This window comes from Erythrolamprus reginae, chromosome 7 (genome assembly GCF_031021105.1).
Source record: "Erythrolamprus reginae isolate rEryReg1 chromosome 7, rEryReg1.hap1, whole genome shotgun sequence".
Lineage (NCBI taxonomy): Eukaryota > Metazoa > Chordata > Lepidosauria > Squamata > Dipsadidae > Erythrolamprus > Erythrolamprus reginae.
In genome coordinates, this window is record NC_091956.1 from 30,736,457 (window position 1) to 30,749,361 (window position 12,905).

General features: G+C 38.9%; 1 protein-coding gene across 9 annotated transcripts in view; it reads left to right on the top strand.

Moving 5' to 3' along the window:
• The window catches only part of MARCHF1 (membrane associated ring-CH-type finger 1), a 178,925-nt gene that overhangs the window by 124,523 nt on the left and 41,497 nt on the right, over positions 1 to 12,905 (top strand). For all 9 annotated transcript variants that reach the window (XM_070757271.1, XM_070757273.1, XM_070757279.1 and 6 more), the window contains one exon: positions 12,530 to 12,710. In XM_070757271.1, the coding sequence (XP_070613372.1) occupies positions 12,530 to 12,710 (181 nt within the window). The remainder of the gene's footprint in view (positions 1 to 12,529; positions 12,711 to 12,905) is intronic.

Sequence of the window (12,905 nt, forward strand, 5' to 3'; positions counted from 1 at the left end):
TGGACCATGAGGACTTTTTCTGTCATCAATCTTCCATGTTTCTATGTTTCTATGAAATTGACCAGACTAAGGATGCTAGCCCTATTTTCCTCCCCCATAATTATGGTGTGTCTTATACTCCGGTGCATCTTATACTCTGAAAATACAGTACGTATTTGTGTATGTGTTCTAACCATTTGTGGAAGAATCCATAAAAATGAGAGTCGTTTCTTATTCCTGATCATGGAAATGGAGAGAACAATTGTCCTGACCTGTGGAATGTGCCATGTTTGTTTTTCTTCCAGATGACAACAAGAACTTTGCCACATGCAAATGCAAGTGAAGCAAATCTGTCCAACCTCCAATTTATCAGGAAAGATGTTGAATTATTATAGGAACTTTTTGTAGATGGTTAACAAATTCAAAGAGTTTTCTAGAAGATAAAGGAAAGACTAGCAAAGGATATAGAGGAAAAGAAAGAAGCCTTTCAAGGAGAGCTCATTTTCTTCAGATCTTCAGAAAGGATCATTGAATGTTCTCCATTCAGGGGGTTTCTAAACCTCTAGAAGAAGTATTTGAGAAACTAAGGAAGAAGACCTTATAGGACCTGCAAATGAAAAGATCCTATGTTTATGGGATCTATCACTCCTAAAAAAGAGAAATGACAGGCAACTGTGAGAAACTGAAGCAACATTCGGTTGACATGATAGATTGTCAAGAAAAATGTGCTGCCCTCCTGGGCCCTTGTTCAGCATGTGATGGAAATACTGTCAATATACTTTTAAACAATTATCTTTTCCCACTGATCCGTGTTGGAAAAAATGTCATAACCAAAAGTTTGAAAGAATCTACTACAAAGAGTTTTGTAGAAAGAGCTGGGAAAGCTTGCAACTATAACTTTAAACTTTAAAATACCTTATTAGGAAGGAGAAAAACAGAAAATAGTGCAACTGCAATTTCTATTAATGGAATAATCTGAAGGCACTTAATGAGCTGGTAAATACGGGAGGAAATAGAATAAGTAATAGAGTCCAAAGTTTGCAGTGTCTCCAGAAAAGTGCACTGAATATGAGAATCAAACAAATAGTCTTAATGTAAAAAAATATGGGTATCATTAAATGTGATGGGGTGAATTTCATGAATATCCTAAATAAATATGCCAGGCAAACAAGGCATATCATTATATGTAAAGAAAGTGCACACATATAGCCCTCCCAGAATTTGAACAGGGGGATCTGGTGAAGACTACTTGGGATAAGAAAGAGGAAAAGATAATTAAAAAATGTGTGGTATAGATTGTCAGGCCAGGCAAAATAACTAAATTATAATCTTATGGATCAAATTATATAATGTTCAGGGAGAAAAGATATAGTAATAATAGCAGATATCTGAACCTCTTTGTAAATTCAACTTCACTAAGTTTGCTTCATCTTCAAAATTTCTTGCAAATAATCCTGCTGATCCCAAAGGCTGGAAAAGTGTCAGAAATATCAGCTTTTCTAGATCTATTTCTAATCAGTTCCAGAACTGTTTTAATTGGTAACAACTGGGTGTGTTGGGAGGAAACAATGATTTCATTGTGGATTTTAAGATACAACAGCAAGAAAGATTGATGCATAGTCATACTAGTGTACTAGATTTCAAAAAAGGCAGTTTTAACAAGCATAGAGGACTAGCAGGCACATTATTCTGTACAGACATTATGGGTTAAAATGATCACAGGACGGTGAGGAACTTCTCAGAAATGAGCGCCCAGAAGTAAAATTACACATTTCAATGAAAAGGAATGAAGCTTGAAGCTGCTGTGGCACAAGAGTTAAAAGGAACATGCAAAAAAGAAGAAGAAATCAGAAAGGTTAAAGTGCAAAAGGAACTGAAGCTTGCAAAGAAAACTAAAAGCAACAATCAAAAAGCCTCTTTTGAGGATAGTAAACAATGTGAAGGAGAGGATAGAACTCCCCTAATTCCTACTGTGCTTTGATCCTGGTCACAGAAGGGAATTGTATCCAGACATTACTAAATAGAACAATTGACACAAGAAAGGAATGGAAACCCCAAAAAAGTAAAGGGTCAGGGAGCCTCTGGCTAGGGTTTTGAATGAGTTTGTCTCCAGAATTCAGTCTGAGATTCTTGAAGAATATCAGGAATGTTGTTTTGGAAACCTTTTCTATAATTTTTGAGAAAGCATGGTGCTAAAGGGTAGGAAACGATGTTTCCATCTTAAAAAAAGATACAAATGAGAACCAATATAATTTAAGAACTATCATCTTAAAGTTGATACAGATAAAATTCTAGAACAGATTATTAAATTTATCAAAAATCAAGCCATATTAACAGAATAACACAGTTCGAAGGGACCATGGAGGTCTTCTAGTTCAACCCCTTGCTCAGGGAGGAAACCTTATACCATTCCAGGCAAATAGTTGCCCACTCTCTTTTTTAAAATTCTGGTTCACTAATTAATTGTTCCAACTGTTAGGAAATTTCTCCTTAGTTCTATATTGCTTCTCTCCTTTATTACTTTCCATCCATTGCTTTTTGTCCTGTTTTCAGGTACTTTGGAAAATAGGTTGACTCCCTCTAGTTTATGGCAACCTCTTTGATATTGGAACATTGCTATATTTACTCAGTGAGTGGTCCTTAATTGGTCTAGGCCTACATTAAAAATAACAAAAATAATTTCAAAAAGGAAAATGCAAAGTATTGTAATTGGGTAGGGAAATAAACAAAGAATGAATATAACTTGAGGAATATAACACATACTTTACATCTAGCAATAGATGTAAAATAGTTCTGGGAATCTTGGAAGATCATAAGGTGGTAGATAACAAGCTGAACATGAATAAACAGTGTGTTCCAGCTACAAGAAAGTGAAAAACCGTAGTTTTCTCTAGGGGTGAGTTCTAACTTACCTCACCACAAGTTCACTTCCTCCCACACTGCGTGGTCACGCATGTGCAGTGCCAAAAAATCAGCTTCTGCACATGTGCAGAAACCAAAAACAAGATGGTGGCACTGTAAATGCTGCCAAGAGAGCCATTTTGGGGGCGTGGCCGACTGGTGATCCCTTCCGGTTTTAGCAAGCTGGGAGAAATTACCACTATAGAACCAGTCTGAACTGGGAGCAACGCACCTCTGTTGATCTCATTATACATATTTTGGACAATAACTTAGAGAGAAATTGTTAGACCAACAGCTTCTTACTAAAACATTCTATCCACCCACCCTTTTTTATTTTGGCCATATTAAAAGGTATGTCTAAAAATATTGACTATCCTTTTATTCGCATTATTTTATTCACTCTTTCTTGTCTTCAAAATCTGTGACATATGCCAACAGGGCGTTGAAAACAACACAAGAGGCAAACTTTGAAATTGTGGTTATTGTACTGTACTTACAGTCTGCTTAAACAAGAAGCAGCTCTGTTTCTTACACAATCTCAAATATTTCGTTGTGAGGAAGAAACTAAGAAGGAAACTACAAAACAGTTCAATGTTTTCTTGCAGTTTTTCCTTTCCTGTTTCCCTGTGTATAAATATTCATTCTCAATATCCTGAGGCAATCTCTATCTTTCTCAACCAATGATTTTACAAATAAATAAATTACAAAATAAAGCACAAAGAAGCAGAAGACAAGAGCAGTTAGCACATTTAAATTTATTTGCAGACTCATCAACAGCTATTTCTCTTGTCAGAGCATTCGGGATTCACATTGAATATTTTAATTTATAATTCAGACTGTGGTTTCTATTAAGTGTTTTTACTGAGGAGTCGGCACATCCCATTAAAAGTGGTTCTGTCAATTTTATTTGCCAATCCCAATGGAATTTAGGTTGATATTTTAGCTTTTAAAATAATTTAAAACAATTCTGACACTAGTTGAAAAGCACTCCTGAGTATTAATGTATTTGTCTAAAGACTAAATGGCTTTAAACAATTAAATCTGTAAATTACTGTATATACAGTACTAGAAATTAAAATGAGCAAAGCTTTGTATTTCCCCTCTGGAAAATGAGTTTAACTTTAAAAATATATATATTACCACCTTCTTGTAATGTTTGGTGCTGAATTCAAAATTATGCCCAGCTTGTCTTAACTGATATGAGATATTACTTAAAAATAAATAATACAGTTAAGTAAATGTTCAAAAGAATTTATAAAGAATGGGTTTCTTTTATACATAACTAAATGATCATAGCTGGTTTTATGAAGTTCAACAGGAGCAATCTGTATCAGTCCTATGATGAGACCACAAGAAAATCCTTGAGCTAATTTGGAGGTAGAATAATAATAAAGGCTATGGCAAATTGTGGAACATTCTGAACAAGAGAGGTTGGGAATGGGAAAGAGAAAGAAGGAAAATAATCTGCTACCTAATAAGAATAGATGGGTAGAAATGAGAGGAGAGAGTACAGAAAAAGTCACAGGACCAATTGGAGATAAATGAATGAATGAAAATTATGACTGCTTAGAAAAAAGACACATGCAATCACAACCACATAAAGAATTGTTTCTCTCACTAAATTAGAGAACTAATAAGAAATATGAGGGTGATAAACAGTTCTAAATAGGCGATAGAATAGAATAGAATTCTTTATTGGCCAAGTGTGATTGCATACACAAGGAATTTGTGAGCTGCCACGAGTCTTCGGAGAAGGGCAGCATAAAAGTCTAATTAATAATAATAATAATAATAATAATAATAATAATAATAATAACAACAACAACAACAATAACAATAACAATAATAATGTAGTAATAGTAATAATAATATAATTTGTCATTGGTGCATATGCTCTCAGTATACACAAAAGAAAAAGATACATTTGTCAAGAATCATGAGGTACAGCACTTAATGATTGTCATAGGGGTCAAATAAGCAATGAGGAAACAATCAATATTAATAAAAATCTTAAAGATTCAAGCAACATGTTACAGTCATACAGTCATAAGTGGGAGGAAATGGGTGATGAGAATGATGAGAAAAAACTAGTACTAATAGTAACTAGTAAAACTAGTAAGTAACTAGAAAGTAAAACTAGAAAGTAACTAGTAGGAACTAGTAAAAAGTAACTAGTAGGCAGCATAGTTCCCTCTAAGCTGGGCAGTGAGCAATCACTCACTTAAAAATCATCATCAACTCAGAGTTTTTCAAACCTGCCCAGAAGCCAAGAGGGAAAGAGTGAGAGGGAAGGAGAGAGAGAGGAAGAGAGGAAGAGAGAGAAACAGATAGAAAAAAGAGAGGAAGGAAAAGAGAAAGAAAAAGAATGGGAGTAAGGAAGAGAGAAAGAAAATCAAAATCTAGTTTGAAACTAGCTCAACTATTTAAGTGGCATTTTGATATTGATAGAGTTGCCCTATTATGAGCTCACTGTTATAGACACACAGTACAGTATTTTATTTTGAAATTCTCTGAGGCAAAACTGGGTGGGTTTTTCGTTTGTTTGTTTGTTTGTTTGTTTGTTTATTTATTATTTCTGTGCCGCCCAGTCCCAAAGGGACTGCCGCTCAGACACTATACTTTTCCGCCCACCCCCCCAAAAAAATTAGAGGGAACACTGGTAGGCAGTAGGGAAAGCAAGTATAATGCTTGACTGCATAGCTAGGGGCATAACAAGCAGGAAGAGGGAGATTGTGATCCTGCTGTATAGAGCACTGGTGAGACCACATTTGGAATACTGTGTTCAGTTGATAAAATTGAACAGGTCCAAAGATGGGCTATAAAAATGATTTTAAGCATAAAACCTATCAGGAAAGACTTAATGAACTCAATCTGTATAGTGTGGAGGACAGAAGAGAAAGGGGAGAATGATCGAAACATTTAAATACATTAAAGGGTTAAAACGGTCCAGAAGGGAAGTGTTTTTAATAGGAAAGCGAACACAAGAACAAGGGGGCACAATCTGAGGTTAGTTGGGGAAAGATTATTTTACTGAAAGAGTAGTAGATGCTTGGAACAAACTTTCAGCAGACATGGTTGTTAAATCCACAGTAACTGAATTTAAACATGCCTGAGATAAACATATATCCATCCTAAGATAAAATACAGGAAATAGTACAAGGGCAGACTAGATGGACCATGAGGTCTTTTTCTGCTGTCAATCTTCAATGTTTCTATGTTTTAATAGTAATGCAGATTTAGTAAACAGTTTGACAATGTTGAGGGAATTATTTGTTTGGCAGAGTGATGGCGTTTGGGGAAAAAACTGTTCTTGTGTCTAGTTGCCTTGGTATGCAGTGCTCTGTAGCGACATTTTGAGGGTAGTAGTTGGAACAATTTATGTCCAGGATGGAAGGGATCAGTAAATATTTTAACAGCCCTCTTTTTGACTCATGCAGTATACAGTTCCTCAATGGAAGGCAGGTTGGCAGCAATTGTTTTTTTCTGCAGTTCTGATTATCCTCTGAAGTCTGTGTTGGTCTTGTTGGGTTGCAGAACCAAACCAGGCTGTTATAGAGGTGCAGATGACAAACTCAATGATCCCTCTCTAGAACTGTATCAACCAGTAGTAACTTGGCACTCCAAGTCACTAGAACTGGCAGCCACTCAGGCTTGCCAAGCCCCCAAGCCAGCTCTCTCGGAAATGCCATAGGTGCCGCCATTTGGTTTTTTGCTTCTGCACACATGCAGAAGCTAGTTTTTTTAGCATTGTGCATGTACCCGCCCACCCATGCGAACTGTTAGGAAGAAAACTGGCAGCGAGATAAGCCAGAACCCACCCCTGGGTTAGTTGAGTTAGGAATGAACCATTATGTATTATAAATTAATGATGGAAAATCGGAAACAATAGATGCATTTTTGGATATGCACTCTACTGAACACCTGTAGGATTCTTCCCCAAAATAATGTTCAAAATGTTGATTTGTTTATTTAATGGTCTTGCCTCGAAATAAATGAGTCTTCTTCATTCAGTGATAAGTGTGAGAAAATGTGCTTCCTACTAGTCTGTTGAATATATACTCTTTTTAGAAAATAATATATTTCATATGCTATAGTGATAACACATTGTTCTCACATTAAGGAAAGATGCATAGGCAGCACATAATGCGTCATTCACAGAATAGGCTGAACTTGCTAGTGAACCTTGTCAAAATAAATGAGAAAAGAACTCAATCCTCAAATAGAAGTTCAGCCTAGAAAATGATATCTTCAAAGGGAAGGTCTCTTCAATTTTAAGTCAGTTTCTTTTTGTCTATATAATGTTATTAAGAATTTTTATTATAATAAAATCAAATACAAACTAAAAAGAAAGAAAGGAAATAAAATATAAAAGAGAAAAATAAATGAAAAAAATAAAAATGATTTTACTAATTTTATTATGATTATTTTACTGACGAGTAAAAAAATAATAATTCCAAGAAGTTAATGGCAAATCGTATTTGTGATATTGCCAAGAACTCTGTATGAATTCAGTCACCAGCAACTGAGCTCAATTTGAGGGCTTATGTCACCTATTATCTATAACAGGAGTGTGAAACCTGATTTCATTGAGGGCCACCTCAGGATTGTGGTTGACCAGGTGGGTGTTATCGGGATGGTCATGGCCAGCTCGATGTTGCTTGCATTGGGGTGGGGCACCAGTGGTGGCCTGGATGGGCTGGGGAGATCCACTGTTTCTATGGGATGACAGCAGTCCCTCGCTGATTCCAGGGCGGCCTCGTGGATCTAAGGCTGATTATGCTCCGGCCCAGATAGCTCTCACCAAGTTTTAGTTTAGTGCCCAGCCGACTTCGGCATGAGGCCCCAGGGTCCGGTTCTTCATTGTTTCCAGGGCAGCCTTGTGGGTCAGACCTAAACCACATCATGGGCCGGATCTGGCCTCTGGGCCCTCAGTTTGACACCCCTGATCTATACCATTGTATTTACTTCCCAAATAATGAATTGGCTGAATACATTTTGAATTAAATTCTCTGGCTGAATCCTGTATTCAATAAAATCTTATTGCATTTAAGTCTTAATTTCAAATCAAATTCCGCACTCTAAACCTTGATAGATATAAATTGTAAATTAGCTGATTGATACACCTCAATATGATAGATAAACTGAATTTTTCATCTACAAAGAATATAAATGCAAAAGATCAAATATGGGGAAATTCTATGTTTCTAAGCTGTAGATAATTGTTCTAGTAGAAACTCAGTGACTGTTAAAATATTTTGTTGTTGTTACTTGCAAAGTCGTGTCCAACCCATCGTGACCCCATGGACAATGTTCCCCCAGGCCTTCCTGTCCTCTACCATCCCCTGCAGTCCATTTAAGCTCACGCCAACTGCTTCAGTGACTCCATCCAACCACCTCATTCCCTGTTATCACCTTCTTTTGCCCTCAAACGTTCTCAGCATTAGGCTCTTCTCCAGTAGTAAATATTTTGTAGGTCACTGCAACTATAATAACTATAACTAATATGTGCCCAGAAATTTTTAAAAATTGAAAAAATATAGAAAATAACTCCATAGTTCTCTTCTATAGATAACTTGCACATAAGATAGAAGTTATTCTAAATATTTAATTTCCTCATATTTTAATTGTTTTTGTTTCAGAAACATTTTTAATGTTTCACATTATCATCATAACTCCAATATATAATCCATTTTCATATTTAAGAATACCTAGTTCTTTATATTTTCATATACAGTACTGTGAAATTTTTTAGAATTTCTTTACAGTGTTTGTCATATTCATTCTAAATGGTTATCTTAGTGGATCCTGTTTTTTTATTGTTTATTACATGATGGAAAAAAGTCTTATAAACAGGCAAATAATAGTAAATACCGTATTTTTCGCTCCATAAGACGCAGTTTTTTTCCTCCCAAAGTAGGAAGAAAAATCAGCCCCGTCTTATGGAGCGAAGATGCAGGCAGGGAGGGGGGGGAGGCTGCGAACTTGGAAGCGCCATCCCGCCGGCTGGCTGGCTAGCTGCTGCCTGGCCCCCTCCCTCCCGGAGGAGGGTCTCCCTCCGCACCACCAGCGGCGCTCCCCCCGCCAGCCAGCCAGCCAAGCTCCGCGCCTGCCAGAACCGGCTCCTCGCTCTCCCCCCGCCGCCCGCCGCATTTGCAGGAGGTGGGGAGGGTCGGGCGGCCCGCCAAGGCCAGGAGGGATGCCGCTGCCCCCCCTTCCCTCTCTCCGCCCGCCGCTGCGCCTCCTTGACGCCGAGAGGAAATGCCGGCAAAGGTTTTTCTCAGCGGAGGTCTTCAATGTCGGGGGCGCACGGGCGGTTGCGCGCGCTCCCTATCTCCCTGCTAGCCCACTCGGAATATTCAAAATAAGAAAAGCCTTTGCCGGCAAAGGTTTTTCTTATTTTGAATATTCTGAGTGGGCTAGCAGGGAGATAGGGAGCGCGCGCAACCGCCCGAGCGCCCCCGACATTGAATATCACCTTCGCCGGCCCCGCCTCTCCTGCAACCCCCTTGCTGGGAGCCCGGGACGAAAGTGCTCTCGGCAAAGGTGAGGCGGGCAGGGCGTGCGCGCGTCACCGCTGAGAAGAACGGAGAGAGAACGAGAGTGAGTGAGAGCAACAGACAGCAAGATAGAGAGAAAGTGAGAAAGAGAGAGTGAGAGAAAGGGGGGGAGAGAAAGAGATAGCAAGAGAGAGAGAACAAGAGAAAGAAAGAGCGTGAGAAAGAAAAAAGAGAGAAAGAGTGAGAGAGAGAGAAAGCAAAAGAGACAGAAAGAAAACAAGAGAGAGAAAGTGAGAAGAAGAGAGAGAAAGAGGGGGAGAGAGAGAGAAAGAGAGGGGGAGAGAGAGAAAGAGAGGGAGAGGGAGAAAGAGAGAGGGAAAGGGGGGAGAGGGGGGAGAGAAAGAGAGAGGGAGAGGGGGGAGAGATAGCAAGAGAGGGAGAGAGAGAAAGAGAGAGGGAAAGGGGGAGAGAGGGGGGAGAGAAAGAGAGAGGGAGGGAGAGAGAGGAGATAAAGGAAGAGGAGAGAGAGAAAGGAAGAGAAAGAAAGAGGGATAGAAAGAGAGCGAGAGATGCTCAGTGAGCCTTTCTTTGAAGTTGCCTTTCTTTCTTTCTTTCTTTCTTTCTTTCTCTCTTTCTTTCTTTTTCTCTCTTGCTCTCTTGCTCTTTCATTCTTTTTTCTTTCTCTTGCTTTCTTTCTTTCTCTTTCTTTCTCTCCTTCCTTCCCTCCTTCCATTTCTTTCATTCCCCCTCTCTATTTTTATTTCTCTTTCATTTTCTTTCTTTCTCTCTTTCTTGCTTTCTTTCTTGCTCTTTTTCTTTCTCTCTTTTCCCTTCCCTTCCTCTATTTCTTCTTTTCTTTCTCCTTCCTACCTTCTTCCCTCCCTCTCTCCCTTCAGTCCTTCCTCTCTTACTCTCCCCTTTCATAAGTTTCCTTGCTTCCTTCCTCTGTTCCTGTCCCTTCCCCCTTTCTTTCTTTCTTTCTTTCTTTCCTTCCTTCCTTCCTTTCCTCCCTCCATTTCTTGCTTTCCTTTTCCTTCCTCCCTTCTTTCCTCCCTCACTCCCTTCTTTCACTCCTTCCTCTCTTCCTCTCCCCTTTTTGGCTCAAAATATTTTTTTTCTATTTTCCTCCTCTAAAATCTAGGTGCGTCTTATCAGCAGGTGCGTCTTATAGAGCGAAAAATACGGTAATAATAAATTTGGAACATTACATAGCATTAGATTTGAAAACTGTATATAGCCATCATGGGGAACCACGCAGAGTTATATTGGAGGGCACGCGAGGCATTGCCCTGTGTCAGCTCCAGTGCGTATGCGCGCACTAACCAGCTGATTTTTGGCCTTGGGAAAGGCTGTTTTACCCTCCGGAAGCTTCAGGAGAGCTTCCCTGAATCCATAGAGTGCAAGAACCACCGAACAGGCAAACTGGAAGTTCGAAAAAACAGACTTCTGGTTTGCCCATTGTGCTGTTTCTTGCACTCTGGAGGGTTCAGAAAAGTTTCCTATAGCCTCGGAGTGCAAAAAACAGCGCAATGGACAAAATAGAAGTTCAGAATACACACTTCCGGTTTGCCCAATGTTCTGTTTTTTGCACTCCAGGACTTTGGGAAGCTGAACCTGAACCCTCTGGGTTGCAAAAAAACCCACAATGGGCAAACTGGAAGTCCATTTTTCCGAACTTCCAGTTTGCCTCTTTGGCTGTTTTTTCACTGTCCCAGGCTTCAACATGGCCTGCGCACATGCACAGGGACAGGAGAATTATGTGCATGCACAGGGGCAGTGTGGGGAGGTGCAGATGTATGGGGGAGAGGGAAGGGGTGTGGGCATGTGCACCCATGCTAGCACACCAACACTCCCCCTTATGACACGCAAACCAAAAGAAGTTCACCATCACATTGGTGTTTCCCACATGGGGGAAAATACATCTTTCCTGGCCACCAGAAGCCATTTGTTTTCTGTTTCTTTTGTAATATAGTATTCATACAACTGCAAGTAGTTCTCTCTTAACAAATGGGACTGGCAACTCCATTACTAAGTGATACAGTCATCACATCACATGACTGCAACAGAGCTCACTTCCACTGCAATTATTAAGCAAATGATGGGTGGTCATTAAACAAGAAATAATGTCACTGAAACCTGTGACTTTACTGTCAGCTTCTTCATTAACTTTGCTTGTTGGAAGTCAGATGTGAAGCACACAGTGATCATTTGACTGCAGCATGCTATGATACCTCCTACTGATTATGGAGTCCTGCAACAGAGGAAATGTGAGCACTTGTTGTAAAATTACTTTTTCAGTACTGCTCCAAATTTGAGCAGTCGCTAAATACGCAAGAATTAGCTGTATATTCCTTTCCAAGTTGCATATAGCTCTGTTTGTTTTAGCCAGAGATATGAACTTACACAGTTACAATACTACACTCTCTCCTCCCTTAGCGATTCCTTCTTTCTATTCTGCTTTGCAAAATAAATAAAATAAAATAAGAAAACATATTTCCACCAGGAAAAAAAATATTTATTTTGTTTGTATCTTGTCATTATTTTTACAAATAACTCAAGGGGGTAAATATCCACCACACCGGCCTCCTGTTTTTCCTGAAATAATCTTGTGAGGTGCATAAGGATGAGATACAGCGTCATCAGTTGGACTTGAATTCACACTTTCCTATACTATAGTTGGGTGCCTTAATCACTAGATCAAAATTGAATTATTTCTAGGAAAAGCAGAAGGCACAGGACTTTTTCAAAGCAGAACACTCCAAAGCAAATATGAAGTTGTTTGAATTACTTCTAATTATTTTCTACTTAAATCAGTATGCAGAAAGTGACTTAAAATTAAAAAGAAAAGCTTTGATCACACATGCATATTGATATGTAGCATGAACGAATTGAACATGTTAATGTGTTCAGTACAAAGCAGTTTACTCATAGAATAGTTTGAAATACAGAAAAGCAGCCAGATCCTTTCAGCAATACTAAAAATTGAAAGCTGATTCCTGAAATAGAAAGCTGCAAAATGGAAAAGGAATTAATTTTTTGGTTCTAATCTCAAAGGGGATATACTTCTAATGCTTTAAATGTCAGCTGCCACCATAAAAGTGGCTCTAAATAAACTTCAGATCTTCTCACTGAGTTGCTGTCCTTCTAATCAGGATCTGTCACTGTGAGGGAGATGATGAAAGCCCCCTCATCACACCATGTCGCTGCACAGGGACCCTACGTTTCGTTCATCAGGCTTGTCTACATCAATGGATTAAGAGCTCAGACACGCGTTGCTGTGAACTCTGCAAGTATGACTTCATCATGGAGACTAAACTTAAACCTCTCCGAAAGGTAAGATGAAAACAGTCCAAGCAACTATAATCTGACATTATTCTTTATTTTCTATGTTGTCTGATATATATATCATATTTTTCTGAGTACAAGACACCCCACCCCCTAAGAAGAGGTTGAAAATTTGGGTATGTTTTATACACTGAGTGTAGCCCTGCCCATCTGCCCCCACCCTTTGGCCTCTGCCTCCCAGCA